At 43.1% G+C, this 15,979-nt stretch overlaps 1 protein-coding gene across 4 annotated transcripts in view; it reads left to right on the forward strand.

The window, feature by feature from the left end:
* The window catches only part of LOC306841120 (regulator of G-protein signaling 12-like), a 37,348-nt gene extending 22,174 nt beyond the window's left edge, over positions 1 to 15,174 (forward strand). For all 4 annotated transcript variants that reach the window (XM_079370788.1, XM_079370787.1, XM_079370789.1 and 1 more), the window contains 14 exons: positions 33 to 202; positions 833 to 925; positions 1,287 to 1,430; positions 1,898 to 2,080; positions 2,215 to 2,365; positions 3,436 to 3,533; positions 3,770 to 3,961; positions 4,924 to 4,997; positions 5,091 to 5,217; positions 5,649 to 5,745; positions 6,078 to 6,136; positions 6,597 to 6,708; positions 6,943 to 7,482; positions 14,526 to 15,174. In XM_079370788.1, the coding sequence (XP_079226914.1) occupies positions 33 to 202; positions 833 to 925; positions 1,287 to 1,430; positions 1,898 to 2,080; positions 2,215 to 2,365; positions 3,436 to 3,533; positions 3,770 to 3,961; positions 4,924 to 4,997; positions 5,091 to 5,217; positions 5,649 to 5,745; positions 6,078 to 6,136; positions 6,597 to 6,708; positions 6,943 to 7,482; positions 14,526 to 14,797 (2,312 nt within the window). In that variant the 3' untranslated portion in view covers positions 14,798 to 15,174. The remainder of the gene's footprint in view (positions 1 to 32; positions 203 to 832; positions 926 to 1,286; positions 1,431 to 1,897; positions 2,081 to 2,214; positions 2,366 to 3,435; positions 3,534 to 3,769; positions 3,962 to 4,923; positions 4,998 to 5,090; positions 5,218 to 5,648; positions 5,746 to 6,077; positions 6,137 to 6,596; positions 6,709 to 6,942; positions 7,483 to 14,525) is intronic.
* The last annotated feature ends 805 nt before the right edge of the window (positions 15,175 to 15,979 follow it).

Consider the following 15,979-nt stretch of genomic DNA (forward strand, 5'->3'; position numbering starts at 1 on the left):
CTTCTGACCTTTTTTTTTTTTTTTTCCTGCAGACTACAGTGGAGTCCAGTTGCAGGGATGCTGCAGCCAGAGCAGCTTGAACAGTAATGGCAGCCTTCCAGGAGCAGGCAGCCACAGGGGGCTTCCAGAGCAGCGCGTGGCCAGCTGGGCCGGCTGCTTCGAGCGGCTCCTGCAGGATCCAGTGGGTGTGCGTTACTTCTCGGTAAGAGTAGAGTAAAGCTTCTGGAACTCGTGTAACAGTGACTGACATTTACAGATTTAACGAATTACAATGTGGAGGAGGATTAGGACATTTCTCATGTCACCCATAGTAAAAAAACAAACAGACGCATCTGAAAACAGTTTTACAGGTCTCGATAATCTCAGATTGCAGATGTAAGTAAAAAAAATACACTACATCTCTTTAAGGCTCTAATGTGTTCATGTTAATATCACTTATATTATTCAGATATGCTAAAGATTGGTTTTATCTATAATATCGAACATCTAACTTTTTACCTGATCACCATCCTATTTCTGTTCCCATTTCTCCCACACAAAATATGTGCCTTTGAATGCAGCCTTGCAACACCTCTCGAAAGCACCACACTAAGTTCTGGCCTCCCAGATCCACCTCTCTGCTCGCCTTCTCCTCACCACTCATCTGAGCTGCACTCGCCTACACCATCCTGCGCCCACACTCCCACCACTCCTGTTCACAACATTACACCCGACATTTTCTTTTTCTCACCACTGGTCTAAAAACAACAACAACAACCCCAGAAAAACAGAATAATATCAGCTCCAGTTTGAGTTTATACAAAAAAACTCTGCTACTGTGGTGTCTCTGCAGGAATTTCTCAAGAAAGAATTCAGTGAGGAGAATATCTTGTTCTGGCAGGCCTGTGAATACTTCAGTCATGTCCCTGCAACTGATCAAAAGCAGGTAAGTGCGCAGTATGGAGACACGCATGCAGTCACAGCGTGCAAGTGTTCTTGAATGAAACTGATGAAATGCCAGTTGTCTTTGGAAAAATGTCTGAACATTTTTCAAACTTAAGTGACTTTGCCGTTACTGAACGGTTTCAGTTGGATCCATTAAAACTTTGTGAAGGGTTGAAACTTCAACAAGAGGAAAGCCATCTTTGACGAAAACATAATCGACATTCTTTAAAATGTTGATGGCCTTATAATCTTGTTAGAAAAATTAACAAAATAAAAGATAAAAAGATAACAGCATAGTGATTATTTTTTGGGGGGGGGGGGGTTTCTGTCCTGGAATTCGCCACTAAGCCTTTTCTCTGCAGCTGTCCCAGCGAGCCGGAGAGATCTACAACAGCTTCCTGTCCAGCAAGGCCACGATGCCGGTCAACATCGACAGCCAGGCCCAGCTGGCTGATGACGTCCTCACCTCCCCGCGGCCCGACATGTTTAAGACACAGCAGCTACAGGTACGGAAAAGACTGTCATCGCAAGCTCATTTTAAAGAAACCTCAGTCTTTCATTCAAGACATTTTTATAATCGGGGGATTCTGTTTGCAGTAGGGGGTTTGCTCTCATGTTGCCTTTACTCACTGAACACAAGCATGTTTGGTTTTTCCTTCTCGTGGCCATCTGGGTTTATTTACAAAAAGGGCTCTGAGCCTTTACTAGAGAGATAAACACAAACTGGCATACACCCACAGAGAATCTAGCGCGTACTGTACACTCAGACATACAGCAGTCAGAGTATGTACATTTCAGCCTGCACCCACACATGTTAAAACAACTGTTAAGATGCCTGTCATAACCGTATGTCTACTATACATCGTTTTTTTTTCTCCCTTGCTCTTTTGTTTTTGGCCATGTTTGCCGCCTTTATCACCTCCCCTCTTTGTCCATCACTCCTCTCATTGCTCTTTTTCTTTTACGTCTTCAGATATTCAACCTGATGAAGTTCGACAGTTATTCCAGATTCCTCAAGTCCTCCCTTTACCAAGAGTGTATGCGCGCCGAGGTGGACGGTCGACCCCTGCCGGACCCGTACCACATTCCCTGCAGTCCTGCACCCTCCAAACACAGCGCCAGCTCTGACCGCTCCACCCTTTCCACCCCCAAAAAGGTGAACCTGCTGTTTTTTTGGGGGGCCTCAACAAAGGACCATTTTATGGGTTATAATAGTGTGTGTTTGTGGATGTTTTTATAGCTAATCAGTGAAGCGTCATTATTTATATCTGTTTGTTTTCCAACCGTCAGGAGGCCAGAAAGCAGAGGTCAGGGAGGTCCCTGAATGAAGACAGCAGAGATGAGAACGCCGACAAGAAACGGGGCATGTTCTTCTCGTGGTCGCGCAACAGGAGCTTCGGAAAGGGACCAAAGAAAAAAGACATAGGAGACATTAACCTTGGTAAGGAATCCATTAAAAGAGAAAGGCCTGTTTCATTCAGACTGCGGAGAGCTACATCGTCAGAAACTTTTGCAACACAACTTTTGGTGATGTGTTCTTGAACAAGAAACTAAATCACTGCCAGCTCCCGAGTTGAGCTTAATGCGGGGGAGGCGTGTTGAAAACACAGCTGCCCTGCAGTGATCAAAGTATTACACATTCTGTACTAGCAAGAAAATAATTACTATTAGAACTGTAACAATCTGACACGCTGAAGAAAGAGCTCTCCAGAAAGCACCAGCTTTATAGCAGAATATTGAAACAGTGAGTTAAAATTGTTTGTAAGGATGCTTCAAAATAACAATATTTCATAGCTTTGATTTGTTGTTGGCTTTTAACTTTAATAGATAGGACAACTGAAGAGAGACAGGAAGTGTTGGGAGGAGAGAGAGAGAGGGCCGAGGACTGTAGACTCCATACATGGGGTGCTTCACATAACCACTAGGTTACATTTTCTGCTAAACACTTAGCACCAAGCATCCCTAAAGGTCGCTCGTCTTTATTTTGGTGGACTACATCTTCCAAAAGCACAAGTACTCAAACCGGTGTGGGAAAAAAAGATTTAAAACTCATTGGCGCCCCCTGTGGACAAAGCAGGACTTCTTATCTCTTTGCTAATATTTTACTTTAAATACATGAGTATTGTTTTACATTAATTTCTCATCCACACTCAGCAGTTTCAGGAATAAATACAACTACATACAAATGATCAACAGCTCATTAAGAGGCGTCTATACTAGTCTGTTTAATAACCTGCGAAACATCCTGACAGGAACTGTAAGATTTACTAGCTTTTGTTTACTTACACACACATTGTTACACTTCGTCTTTAACATAAACATCTCTCTCTCAGATTGAACGTAACAGCTGCTGTATACTCACAAGCATCTTGTTTCATGACTCATACCTTTGTGCCTGCCAAGACCGTGTCCACAAAAGAGCATTTGGTAAAAGTGATGTTATAGCTTGGGACAGTTTGGATGTTCCATTTTCTGAGTGGTTTATTTATTTTTTTTCCTCCCTCTGTGCAGACTATTGGGGCAGTAACGGGCGGAGGGAGTCCCAAGGCTCCTTGTCGTCTGGTACCAGCCTGGAGATGGCCACTTCCTGCTCTGCTGGCAAGATTGAGGTAAGATTCCTCGGACAGATTGCCATGGCAACAGTGAGCCCAGTGTCTGGTGAAATCTTCAAAAAGAGGCCAGAGTGGTGTAGTTTTTTGTTTTGTACTTATCAGCCCACTTTGGTTTTTGTTTAGAGCAGATAGGAGAGTGAAGCTATGATCGTGAGAATGACTGTTAATGCTTAACATAACCAGTCCTTTGTGTTATTTAAAAGCATTTAAGGGTTTTAATTATTTCTCCTCAGGCTGATAATCGCCACTCAGTTTCAGTATGGGAACGCTCCCCGAAGCACTGCAGCGCGATGCTTCCAGACGGTTCGTGCTCTTCCATCACTCTTCGGCCCGGCGCTTCAATCAGAGACGTCCTACAAGATCTCTGCCACAATATCAGCGTCAACATTGCTGCCGTCGACCTCTTCTTGGTGGGAGGGGAGAAGGTAAGGGGACAAATACATGATGAATAAGAATCTGGGTTTTACGTGCAAGGCCGGTGTCGGCTTTGCATTAGGTTAGGCTTAGCTCATTCAAACTTAGGGCAACACGTTTGTTTAGCCAATTGAGAAAACGAGCTCAAAAGGTAAGTACGATTTCCAACTTGTGATTGGATGGGCAGCCTGCATCCAGCTGCTGTAAGCCCACCCCTTTGTTGATGACGCTTCGGAAAGCAAGCACATACAGAGGCTCACTCGTGTAAATAAAAAAATCACACAAGCACAAACTTTTATAATTTCTGACTCATTTGGAAAAAAACCAGAGATGAGATGAAGCTAGATGAAGAGCTTTTTAAAGTTCAAGTATTGACATGATTACCAGTCTTTGAGTAGGTACGACACACGCACACAAAACCTCCTCCCTAAGTACACATTACATTTCCTGTTTCACACTCAGATTCTACATCAAACTTAATCTTCAGGGATTTTTAAACCTCTTGATATTGTGTGGACCCCTCCCCAGTATATTTGTACCTGCCCACCCTGAGACGGTAGGCTCAAACCCTCCCTGTTCATAAGGAATGTGTTTGTGTGTCTGCAGTACTTTGAATGTCACAGGACTTCAATAAAATCAACCAAAAGTCACGAAACATTAAAATGAATATCTAGAACATAAATCTTGTTTGACTGTTTAATAGAAGAGCAATACAGTAGATATAGATCTGAAAATAGAGCACTTCCCTGAGTACCTTTTTGGTTTCATAAGAATCAAACGTCGTTTCTCAAATCTTATTTATTCTTTTTTTGTTGTTTATTTTTGTTTTCGAGAATCGCTGTTCTAAAGAGCTGAATTTGACAGATTAGAATAAATGCAGAAGAGAGCGGAGAGTCATTCTTTGAGTAGCGACAGAAAGCTGCTACAGTTTGTATGATTTTGGGTGTGTAATGAAACGCTTTTCTCTTTCTAGCCTTTGGTGTTGGACCAGGACTGTATGACCCTCAGCTCACGAGAACTGAGACTGGAGAAGCGGACTCTCTTTAGGTATGAATGAGCATGATTTGTTCTGATTATTTACTTCTGCTCCCCTTTGCTTTCATGTCTTTTTAACATTCAATGACTTTGTTCTCTTCCTAGATTGGACCTGGTACCCATTAACCGCTCCGTGGGGCTAAAGGCCAAACCCACCAAGCCAGTTACAGAGGTCCTTCGTCCCGTTGTGGCCAAATACGGCCTCCACCTTAGCGATCTTGTGGCCAAAATTGTAAGTCTTCCCTGGTGGCCCCTTAATTGAGGGCCCCTTAATCTTTTTGAAGCTCCTGTGTGTCCAGGGGTGGGGGCAGCGTGTGCAGTGTGTGACAGGGCCACAGGGTGGAGCATCGTGGTCAGGGGAGGGAAGCCACCGCATCCTTTTCCATCTGAAGGCCGGTGGTGAGCGCTGTGAATCAGCCCAGCCTCCAAAGCTGGAGCCCCAGGCCAATAATTAAGGATGATGACATTACTTAAACATGCCGACTCTTTACTCCTCCCTGAGGATTTATTTAAGTCCTGTGGGCTTCCAGGCATTATAATTGTGTTATACAGCAGACCAGAGCCGAGAGATGGTTTATAAATCAAACTGAGGAAATAGAAACGTTGACATATTTAGATTAGTGAGACTGCAAACATGATGAGCATGAATTTGTGTTTTGACAGAGCGGAGAAACTAAGCCTTTGGACTTGGGGGCGCCCATATCGAGTTTGGATGGCTTGCGGGTTGTGCTAGAGCGAGCAGACCCAGCTTCAAGCAAAGGTAAGACCCTTGGACATTTATATTAACAAATCCAGGACCTGTCCCTGAAACATTTGAATACAAATCACTCAAAATGATTTCATGTTGTTTATTGAACTGTAGACGTGGTTTGTTCCCACTAGAAGTCTTTACCGGGAAACTGTAATGAAAAGTAACACACTCAAGTAACTTTAGTCCAGATACCGTACTACTGCCATTTAGAATATTTTACTGTATGAAGATTGACTCTTAGTGTGACTTTATTGATACATTTTCTCAAAAACATCCTCATGCTATACTTGATTTAATATGGATTTGTCATCCACACACCTCTCTATCTCTCTTTCTAACAGACAAATCCAAGTCTTCCTCTTTAAAAGGCCACCCTCCAACCAGGAGCTTCTCCGCTACGGTGAGTCCTCCCGCATCTCCACTTTCATACAGCGCGTCTCGAAACGAAGTCAAGATGTGCTTTGTCCCTTTTTCACTATTTCTGTGCCGCTTCTGCTACGTCCAGTGTTATTTCCCCACAAAAAAAACAAACAAACAAAAATCTTTATTAACATTTCATTTGGTGTGTATTTCCTGATTGTTTTTGTTGCCCTAACACCGCCTGTGGCTGACTCACTCGCTCACACCGCTTCACGCTTAAGACGTCGCTCCGTATGTAGGCAGATAGCGCTCGATCTGGACGCTAGCGAGGTCAGCCGTGACACAGATGGACCGAGCTGATCTTTACGCGCCGGTCTCGGTAAATGTGGACACTCTGCTCAGTAGGGCGCTTGGCTGCTCATGCTTGGACCTCCCTCCCTCTTCCTCCTCCCCATCCCTCCGTCCCCTAACAGAGTGCATTGTCATTGTTGCATCTGCAGGGAGATGAGAGGTCAACACCAAAGGACTTTTCTGTGAGAGCAAGTGGACCAGACTCAGGACTCCCAGGGGAAAAGAGAAAACAGAAAAAGATTAATATAGATGAAGCCGAAGGTAAAAGCCCCTTTTCCTTCTTTCTTTCTGTCTTTCTTTCTTTCTCTCTCTGTCGGTGGATTTCTTAGCTTTGCTTTGCCGCAGGACTAACTGCTTTGGTATCTGGCAGCTCTGAGGGGTTACTTCCCATGTTGAGGGAGACTGCTTTGCTGCATGTTAAACCAGACTAATGCTTCTCTCTGTGGTCCTGTTTGGAATGTTTAATTGAGGGAACCTGTTTGATGTGTTTCACAGAATTCTTTGAGCTGCTGAGCCGCGCACAGAGCGCCCGAGCCAACGACCAGCGCGGACTCCTGAACAAAGATGACCTGGTTCTTCCAGACTTCCTGCGCATCTCCCCCCCCGAGCTGGCCTGCTCTACTCCAGACTCTCTAAAACAAAGCCGGGAAAACGGCATCTCCTCACGGGGCGCTCTATCTTCCAGTCTTCGTTCAGAGAGTCTGGACTCCTCGCTCAGCTCCAGCGCCAACGGACACACTGCGGCCAGGCGCTGCCTCTTACCCCCTCCGCGCCACCCAACTTTCGGCACCCACCTGTCCCCCATCTCCCGACCTCTAGACACCCGGCCCAGCCTCCGCACTGTAGAGGAGGACACCCACAACGACCTAACCCTAGTAGGGGAAGGCGACATCAACAGCCCCAACAGCACCCTGCTGCCACCTTCCCCGTCCCCGAGGCCGTCCTTCGAGAGCAGCGTGCCTGAAGCCAACTTCACCCCGCCGCCTCCTTGCGCCGAGTCTCAAGACTCAGGTGCAGAGGGAAAGTCCAGCTCAGGTATTTCTACAGTGTGACAAACCAGTGCTCTGTGTGTTTGTGAGTCTGTTGTTTGTGCGTGTGTGTGCGCCCTCCCCCGCACTGTGGTCCAAACCTGACCGCAAATGTACATTAAAAAAAAAACACCTCCTCTCCTCTGACTCTAATGCACTTTAAAGACAAATTGACCTTATTCACACGATGACCATTTCCTCCCACGCCATGCTGAGGGTAAGAGGCTTGAATTTCAAAGGTGCTCGCTGTATAGACGGAGAATCGGACAAATCCTCATCATTTCTACGCGTCTCGATTTGATCAAAAGGGAATAAGGAGCGAAAACCTGGAGGGTCAGAATAACATTTTTAATATCACATAAGCAACCATCAGACAACAGCTCCAGACTGAAACAGCTCAAAGCAGACGTTTGACACACGCTGTAATGCTAAGCAGGAAAGCTTGAATGTCAAAGTCACAGTTTGATAGAGTTACACTAAACAAAACAAAATGTCTTAATTAACATTTGAGTAGCATCAATAAAATGCTTTATTATTATCAGGGCTACAGATCATTCGTTAGCCGTAACATTAGTTTTGTAGATGTCTTAAGCTAACATTTGCTGAAGTCTTTAATAGCTGAGGTTACAAATGATATTGTTTTCACTTAGCCTCTGATGTCATCCAAGGATGGACAGCTTCAATTCTCTTATAATAAAAGATCATTGTTTAAATGTGTGATAAATAGCTGCTGTCTAATGAGCTGATTTGAGCGTGTTTTAGTGTTGGCTCCAAAATGTCTCAAAGTTTAATAATAAAACAATAGAAACTTGTGTTCCTGGTTAAATGTTTCAGCAGATAAGATCTGCTGTAATGCTGCACTTGCATTAACGTTTAATAGTTATGCTGCACCAAAGGAAAGGCTTCATTTACAGGCTAAATGAAGTTCTCCATCTCTACAGTTTGCGTCCTTGAACACACCGGTCAAAACATTTTTCGCAGCCTTCGAGCGTCCTCCGTGTCCGCGCCGCGCCGCGTCAGGAGAAATGTCTGCCGTGTGAATCTGGTGAATTTGGTTGGACTCTTTCTCCGTTTGCCGATCATTTAGACTGGTTTGTTTTTATCAAACGTGGCAAGCATGTATGTGATTTATCTTAATTACACTCGGATCAACGTGTAAATAGTGATGTGTATATTTTGTTCAGTGAGCTGTGTTTACTTCGATGTCACTTCCCACAACACACATTGCTGGGTTTTCTTCCGAATGACTGGATCGTAATCACTCCGGTTAAATATAATGTTTATTTAGAGGTTTGGGGTGCGAGAGATATAAGTGATGGCAGTTTGTATGAACATTAAGCATATTTGCATACAGATGATGAGTGAATGCTGAACTGGGGAGTGAAAGTGATGAGATTAGCATTTCTGGGGTTATTATGTACAATTAGAAAAAAAAAAAAAAAAAAACTCTTCACAGCAAACCAGACCCCTGAAATAGTTTTTCGTCGTTGGACCTTCAAATGCCGAACGCACGAAACGAAGCGAATGCTGTGTTCCTCTCCATCATACCTCCTCTAGTTAAGAGCAATTCAACAATGTCAATGTCAAAAAGCTCTCCTTTTTTTTTTTTTTTCTTTTCTTACGCAACTCTCTGAGTCACTAAATGGTGTCAGCTGCCTCGGTGGCAATTTGAGCAATCGTGAAAATAATTAGTCACGGGGAGGACAAGTGCTCCTCGGCGCTGGTGACATTGTTGAATCGCCCGTCATTCTTTATCAGGGTCATTCTCTCTCTTTCAAGATGCCTGTTGTAGATAACCACTGCCAATAAACTCTGTACCTGTGATTGAGTAGATCTAATAAATGTTAGAATTTGAAATCACTCTTGTCTGTCTTTTTACACGTTTGTGAGCTCCGTTTTCTCCCACCTCCTCCTCCTCCTCCTCCTCCTCCTCTGCATGCCTTCCTCGCCCTTCATTAGCTCCGTCTCATTTTGTCTCATGGCTTCTTCCTCTCATCCGCTCCCACTCGTTTTCTGTGCGTGTCGCTTGTTTGCAGTGTGTAGCTGTGTGTGCTTGTCTCCGCTCCAACTGTTGTCGCTGTGCGGTCTTGTTACGCATTTGCTTGCTCTCGCTGCTGTTCGGTTTATTTGATTGGGGTGAGGGGGGGGGTCACTGCTGTGTTGTGTGTAGCTTGGCCGTTTCATCGTGTTTTGTCTTATTTAAAACTTTTTTTAAAGCTCGGGGCTGGAGCGTCTCCCGCTGATTGGTTTCATTGTCCGTTTCTAGAAGGTGAAATGATTTGTAATGGTTGTGGTGGTGGTTTTCTTTCAGTTGAAAGCCAAACGCTTTCCGTGTGCAGACATCCAATTAGAGACCCATTTTCACTCTTGGCTGGAAAAAGAGCACTCAGGAAACCTTCTATGAAACGCCACAAAGAGAGAAGATAATCACGGTGACGCTCTTCTACTTCAAAGTGCCTTTTGCTGAAGGAGCACACCTTCTATATAAACAGCCAGCCTTTAAACGTAAGGTGATATGTACACAAGATGATCAGGAGGAATCCAAGCCTTTCAGCTCCTCTGCACATTTTTTTTTTTTTCTCTTTCTGGTTGCTAAGTGCATCTTCCCACCATCGGGCACCATGGTAACCTTATCCACGAGTTGACTGAGCTACAGATAGAAACTGTCACTATAGGTTTTCATCCACCTTCCTTCCTCGTTCACTGTTTTTCTCCCAAACCCTGAAATAGAAACGTAGCTAGGATGGATTTATTCTCAACACTAACGCTGATTCAAATGCAGCCGTTAACGCTCCGCTGTCCCACTTTAAAGATGAACACACATGATGAAGATTAGATTCTGGAAAGTCTCGCTCACAGACTTTAATGATATGTTTCAAAAGGGAGCCAACGAGCAAGTCAGAGCCCATCATCAGGTCCAAACAAGTGAGCGACAGTTCAGCAGCAATTATCCTCTTTCACTGTCAATCAGCGTGACTGCAGACGTCCCACTCTGCTCCCTGTATCCCTGTTAAACTGACGCCCTCTGCTGTTTCTGGGGAATAGATATCACTGCAAGACGCAGCACGGACACAGAGCCTTAAATCATGAAGTGTGGAAAAAGGAGGAGAATCAATAATAAATGCATTTAGGGGTACAGTTGATATCTGCTTGTACCAAACATAATGTTTTTATTGATGGTTTCATATATCCTGCGCTGCAAACAAATACTCCTGAACACCGGCAGCTCTAAAGCAAGGCATCAATACTGAGTGAAAGTGTAGTTTGCAGTAATCTGCTAGTTGTTGTCTTACATTTGAGTGAAAAGCGTTTTTTAAATCCAACCTCTTCTGAAAATAGACACTGCTTCATTTGATGCCACAACCACTTCTTTTTCTTTTTTTTTGCAAACAACTTTTTATTGTTTATAAATGTAAACAACTACAGCATTCAGACAACAATACCGGCATATATTGTAGTATCACAACCACTTCATATTGGCTGTGGTCACTTCAGAAGCAGGACTTTGTGGGCTGACTCAGTAGGGATTAGGACATCCACTAGGGGGCGACGTTACACAGTGTAATTCCTTTCATATGACTGATTTGTGTTGAACTTTACATTTCAGCAAAAAAAAAACCAACCTGTGCCTTTTCGGTGAAATAAATGTTTAGAAATGTAATAAAAGTTATGTCGTTTTCTAAAGTGCTCCTTTCCCTTCCCAGTCAGAAGTCAGCTTCTCAGGTTTTAATTCAAGGAAAAGTTTGGGCCCGTACGAAGAAGATCAAAGGATTCCTCTGAGTAAATTGGACATCTTCCCGATGGCGAGGTTATCTCTCAAAAGTGCTCTGTAATGACTCCCTTTCAGCAGAACACCAGAGGGGACATATGGCTCTGCTCGCCTTCAGGCTCATTTTCACTCTCTTCCTCCTCGTCATGTCCCTTGTGTCAGCTCTCCAAGCTGGCAGCCGCTGACCCTTGGCCAGCCTTATCATCCATGTGGCCGTCGAGACACAGACCTTTGGCAGTCAGCCTCAGCCGAGGATTGGAGCTGGGTCTTTTCCACGCTGGCTGATCTGTGTCAGCTCCCGGCTGCTGCCATGCTGAGTGGCAGGAGTGGCTGCAGGAGGCATGGTCTTGTTAAACGTCTGTGTCGAAACAACTCCTCACACTTCTCCAAGGAATCGGCAGCTTTACCATTTTCAAACCTCAATTAGGATAGGAGGAGTTATTTCCATGTGTTTACATGCTTTCAAATAAAAAAGAAGAAAAAAAGCTCTCCTTCAAAATAAGAGTCTGCAAAATCAGGCACATTTGACGTATGTCTTCATTGTTTAATTGAGGTACAAAAACTGGCAGCCCGTGTTACAGTAGGACTCTCCTCTTAATATCTATAACATCTTGAATTGCTCCGCTGACAAATTGGCAACTAACCACATTGTCATGGTTTTTTGTTCTGCCTGTTCACTGGGAAACAGTCCTGAGGGTGCCAGTCAGATTCTAAGCAGCTACAAGTGGCTGTGGCGCACTGTATCTGCGTTCAGCTGACACAGAAAACGTCCACCTGAATGTGAAGCCTCAAGATGTCGATTTCATCTGTGTGTTGATGGGTGGATTTTTTGACAGGTGATGCACCTGAGGAAGTCGCCTTTTATTCTGGGAGTTTTGAAAGTTTGGGGAAGACGAGAAGTGTAATGTAGAATTTAAAACCAGGGAACGTCACTTCCCTTACACACATGAATTTGTCCTGCCTCATTCACAGTGCAGCTGGAGCCCATGTGAGAGTGTGTGGGAGAGAAGGAGTGCCGTGTGTCATCGTCACTGGTGATAGTGTCTCTGCCTGCCCTGCGTCCGTAGCTCACTCGTGGTTAACTGCTCATGCACAATAATTGTTATATATGTAGTCGCTGGTCAGGATGTGAAGAGAATTTCAACAATATAACGATAATGGATCCAAAATAGATTCACTACTTTGTTGTGTGTAGTTTTTTTCAAGGATTTTTCAAGGACTGTTTTTAACCCTTACATAAAAATGGATAACTTTATTCCTCTAAATATCAAAAGTGAATGATGTATTATACATTCAAATATATATATTTTTTCAATGTATTTTAAAGCCTGAAGAGTTAAAGCTACAGTTTCCCCCCAACAGTTAGAGACTTGTGACTTGACCCGAAGGAGCTACTCTGGACCCTGAATGAGGTCTTGATCCCCAGGTTGGGAAGCATTTAGAGGATGAATGAATACAACCATTTTAAATGCAACAAATCACAGCTCACGGATACGCCTCTTTCAGCAGCTCCGCATGTCAGCATTAACGCATCACATCCTGGGAAAATCCCTGTGACCAAGTACAGTTGGAGTTGTCCTGTATTGGATATTGTGAGTGTCTGTGAAAGGTCAGCTGTGGGGAGCTCACAGGCTGTGTTTACATCCGAACTGCGCTGCGGTGAATCACAGTCAGCGGAGTCAGGAGAGTGTGTGTGTTGAAGTGCTGTTTGAGTCATTTGGGCCTCTGTGTTTAGAGTCCGCGGGGCCGCCGGGTTCACATTAAAAGCGGAGAGTGTATCGGTCATCACAACGCCAAGAACCCAGAAAGTCAGCTTTTAACCCCCCCATAACAAAGTGGAAGTCAGATGACGGGGACACTCTTCAAAAGTTTTCTTTTTTTACATGATGTAATGCAGCTTCAAGTGTGTAAAAACGTGTCCTCTTTTCTATCCTCTCCTCTTTCCCGTCTTAATCTGGTTGACATCTTCATATGCATGTTGACAACAGCTGTGCACTTTACACAACAGTGTGATTATGCAAACAAATGAAGCTGATGGGGGGGGGGGGGTTAAATGCATAATCTCTCCCACACAACGGGTGACAAACGTTGCACTTAGAAAGAGATCTCATGCCGAGCATCTGACTCTCAGTTTATAAAATGTGGAGTCATTGCCCAGTCGCCTGCAAGTCACAGAAATTAGAGTTATAAAGTAAAAAATCAACAGCAGGTTGTATTTTAACGCCGACAAATCTACTAGTTCCACAATTCAACAGAAGCTACATTGTTGCCATGCAACCTAAACATTCTGTTCTACTGCACTCTTGCTACTCTGTTTGTGTCCATGGTTACCACAGAGCAGCCTCGCTGTAGTTTGAACCTTCACTAGTGTGTTGAAGAAATTAATTGAATCATATAATCAGCGAAATTAGTCTGTTATGTGATTCTGAGGGTTGAGATGATTAATACAGAAAAGCTCTGTCAGCCGTAAATGTTAATTAGAGGCACTCAGAACTCTTGGTTTAGGAGGGGCGATACAGTCCCGGTGATGGGCCTCTCGTCCAATCAGATTGCTGCTGCAGTCGGATCTAACTGTGGTGTAAAATGACTTAAGACGTTTATCATTGCAGACACCTTAAAGTGTCTGGTATAAAGAGTGAATTGTTTTTTATAAAGCAACCTTCCTCTTTGACTTGACATGCTGTAATGATTATAGATAGATAGATAGATACTTTATTGATCCCGAGGGAAATTCAAGGGCTACTTAGTCAGGCATTTTACCTCGCACAAATGGTAGGTTCAATTACTAAGAAAATACTTCTTATTTTAAAAAAGCTAACATGAGGCGACAAACCACTAGAACATTTAACTGGCACAGCAGCTTGAGTACTTCACGGTGTCCAGTCATTTGTTGCTCCTTGTGAAGCATAATTAAGACCTCAGGCTCTTGTTTGAAATAAAAAAAAACCTAAGTGTTCTTTTAGCTACTCGCACAATGTTAAAAAAAACTAACTGGTCAAGATGATGAAGCAAAACCGCAACTACAGCTAAGTTCATATTGAGGTTAAATATTATGCCAAATATTTGAAATAATTATTTTAATCTTCAGCAGTGTGAACAGAATACTTTTATTATGTTACTTTAAAAGGAGTAATGTCAGTGTTGGGATTTCTTCTGGTGCCCCCTAGTGGCACAAAAAAAATAAAATAACTGCAAATATAAGTGGTTGCACATTAACCTCATAACTCAACATTGTCATACCCATACTTAATCTCTCATGTTTCTCTTTAATTCTGACACAGAGGGAGAACCGGACCCCAGCTCCAACAGTAAATCCCCAGTCAAAAGAAGTGACGCTGCGAAGACGGTTCAGGACGGGATGGATGTGGAGGAGGTTCATCTGGAGGAGGGAACACAGGAGGACTCTGAGCTCAGTCTGAGCTTCCAGGGCTACGTAGCTGAGCTGCGGCAGTGCCAGAGCAAGATGAGGAACGCTCAGGTGCCACAAAACGGCCGAAACCCACCAGAGGGCACAGACTGTCAGACAGACCTTTTCAAGGCCACTGTCGTCTAAAGGGAACCCCCCACTGCTGCACTTTTAAAGCCCTCAGGCACTGACTTTAGAGAGGGAATAAGTCAAACAATGGGCTGCATGTACAAAGCAGTCTATTTACACTCCAAAAAAGATTGATATCATGGTGATAGATATTGTATATTTGTTATGAATTATGGTGTCTTGATGTAGATTTTTAGTATTGGTTGTAATTTTGGGACAGTGATGTATTTTGTTATGGTATAGTTAAATTAAGAGGTACGAAACAATGCCATTAAAAGCCACGTTAGACCCAGGACAAGCATAGAAGAAGCATGAAATGGATTTTTTTTTCCCCCACCATGTTCTCACAAGGTGAAGTGTATAAGGTTCATAAGCAGGTTTTAATTCACGTTTTTGATTTCAGTTAATAAAGTATGATACCATCTTATCAAGAAAACTAAAAGGTCAGTTGCATTAGCAAAGGGAATAGACCATTAATTATCCTTTTAATTACAATGAAGAGACACTTGTAATTTTTCAAAATAACTCTAATTTTCTTTGCTCCAGTAATTTGTCATCTTAATGAGTGCTTGTTTTCCAGGAAGATCATGATGAAGCTGAAAGCTGTTGAAAACAACTGAGTGATATATTGTTTGATTTCACGAACAGCTGTTATAAACAACTTTAAATGTAAAAACTCTTTGTCAAGTTTGACTGATCTTATTTCTCTGCAGGTCTTTTTAAATGAAGGCTGTAATATTTTGTTAAAACCTTTACAAAAAAAAAGGTATACCTGAAATTTAAATTTCTTACAAAACTACTTGCCCCAATAGAAAGTGGAACCTGCTTTTGTTTAACTAAATGCTTGATGGGACTATTTTTTTGTTAGGATCAAATGGGAGTCAACTTTAATTTTTCTTGGATATTTACCTATTTTCTGGTTTACATCTTTATCATGTGTTTTTCTGATCATGCATTAATAAGGTCCTCTGTTGCCTGTACTTCTTGCTTCTGTGGTTTTGAGGTTGTCAACATGTCGAATGATTAAAAAAAGCTTTGATGGCTGCTTCCAACAAAAGGATACTGTGTCTTTTGTCCATAAGTGATTAATTGAGCTATTCCTAACAGCAGGGCAATCCCTAAGCAAGCTTAACCTCTAGTCTTCGGTGTAAAAATATTTAAAATACTCCTTTGTTTTGGTTTATAACCCTGTCTTACGTC

This window comes from Symphodus melops (assembly GCF_947650265.1).
Source record: "Symphodus melops genome assembly, chromosome: 20".
Taxonomy (NCBI): Eukaryota; Metazoa; Chordata; class Actinopteri; order Labriformes; family Labridae; genus Symphodus; species Symphodus melops.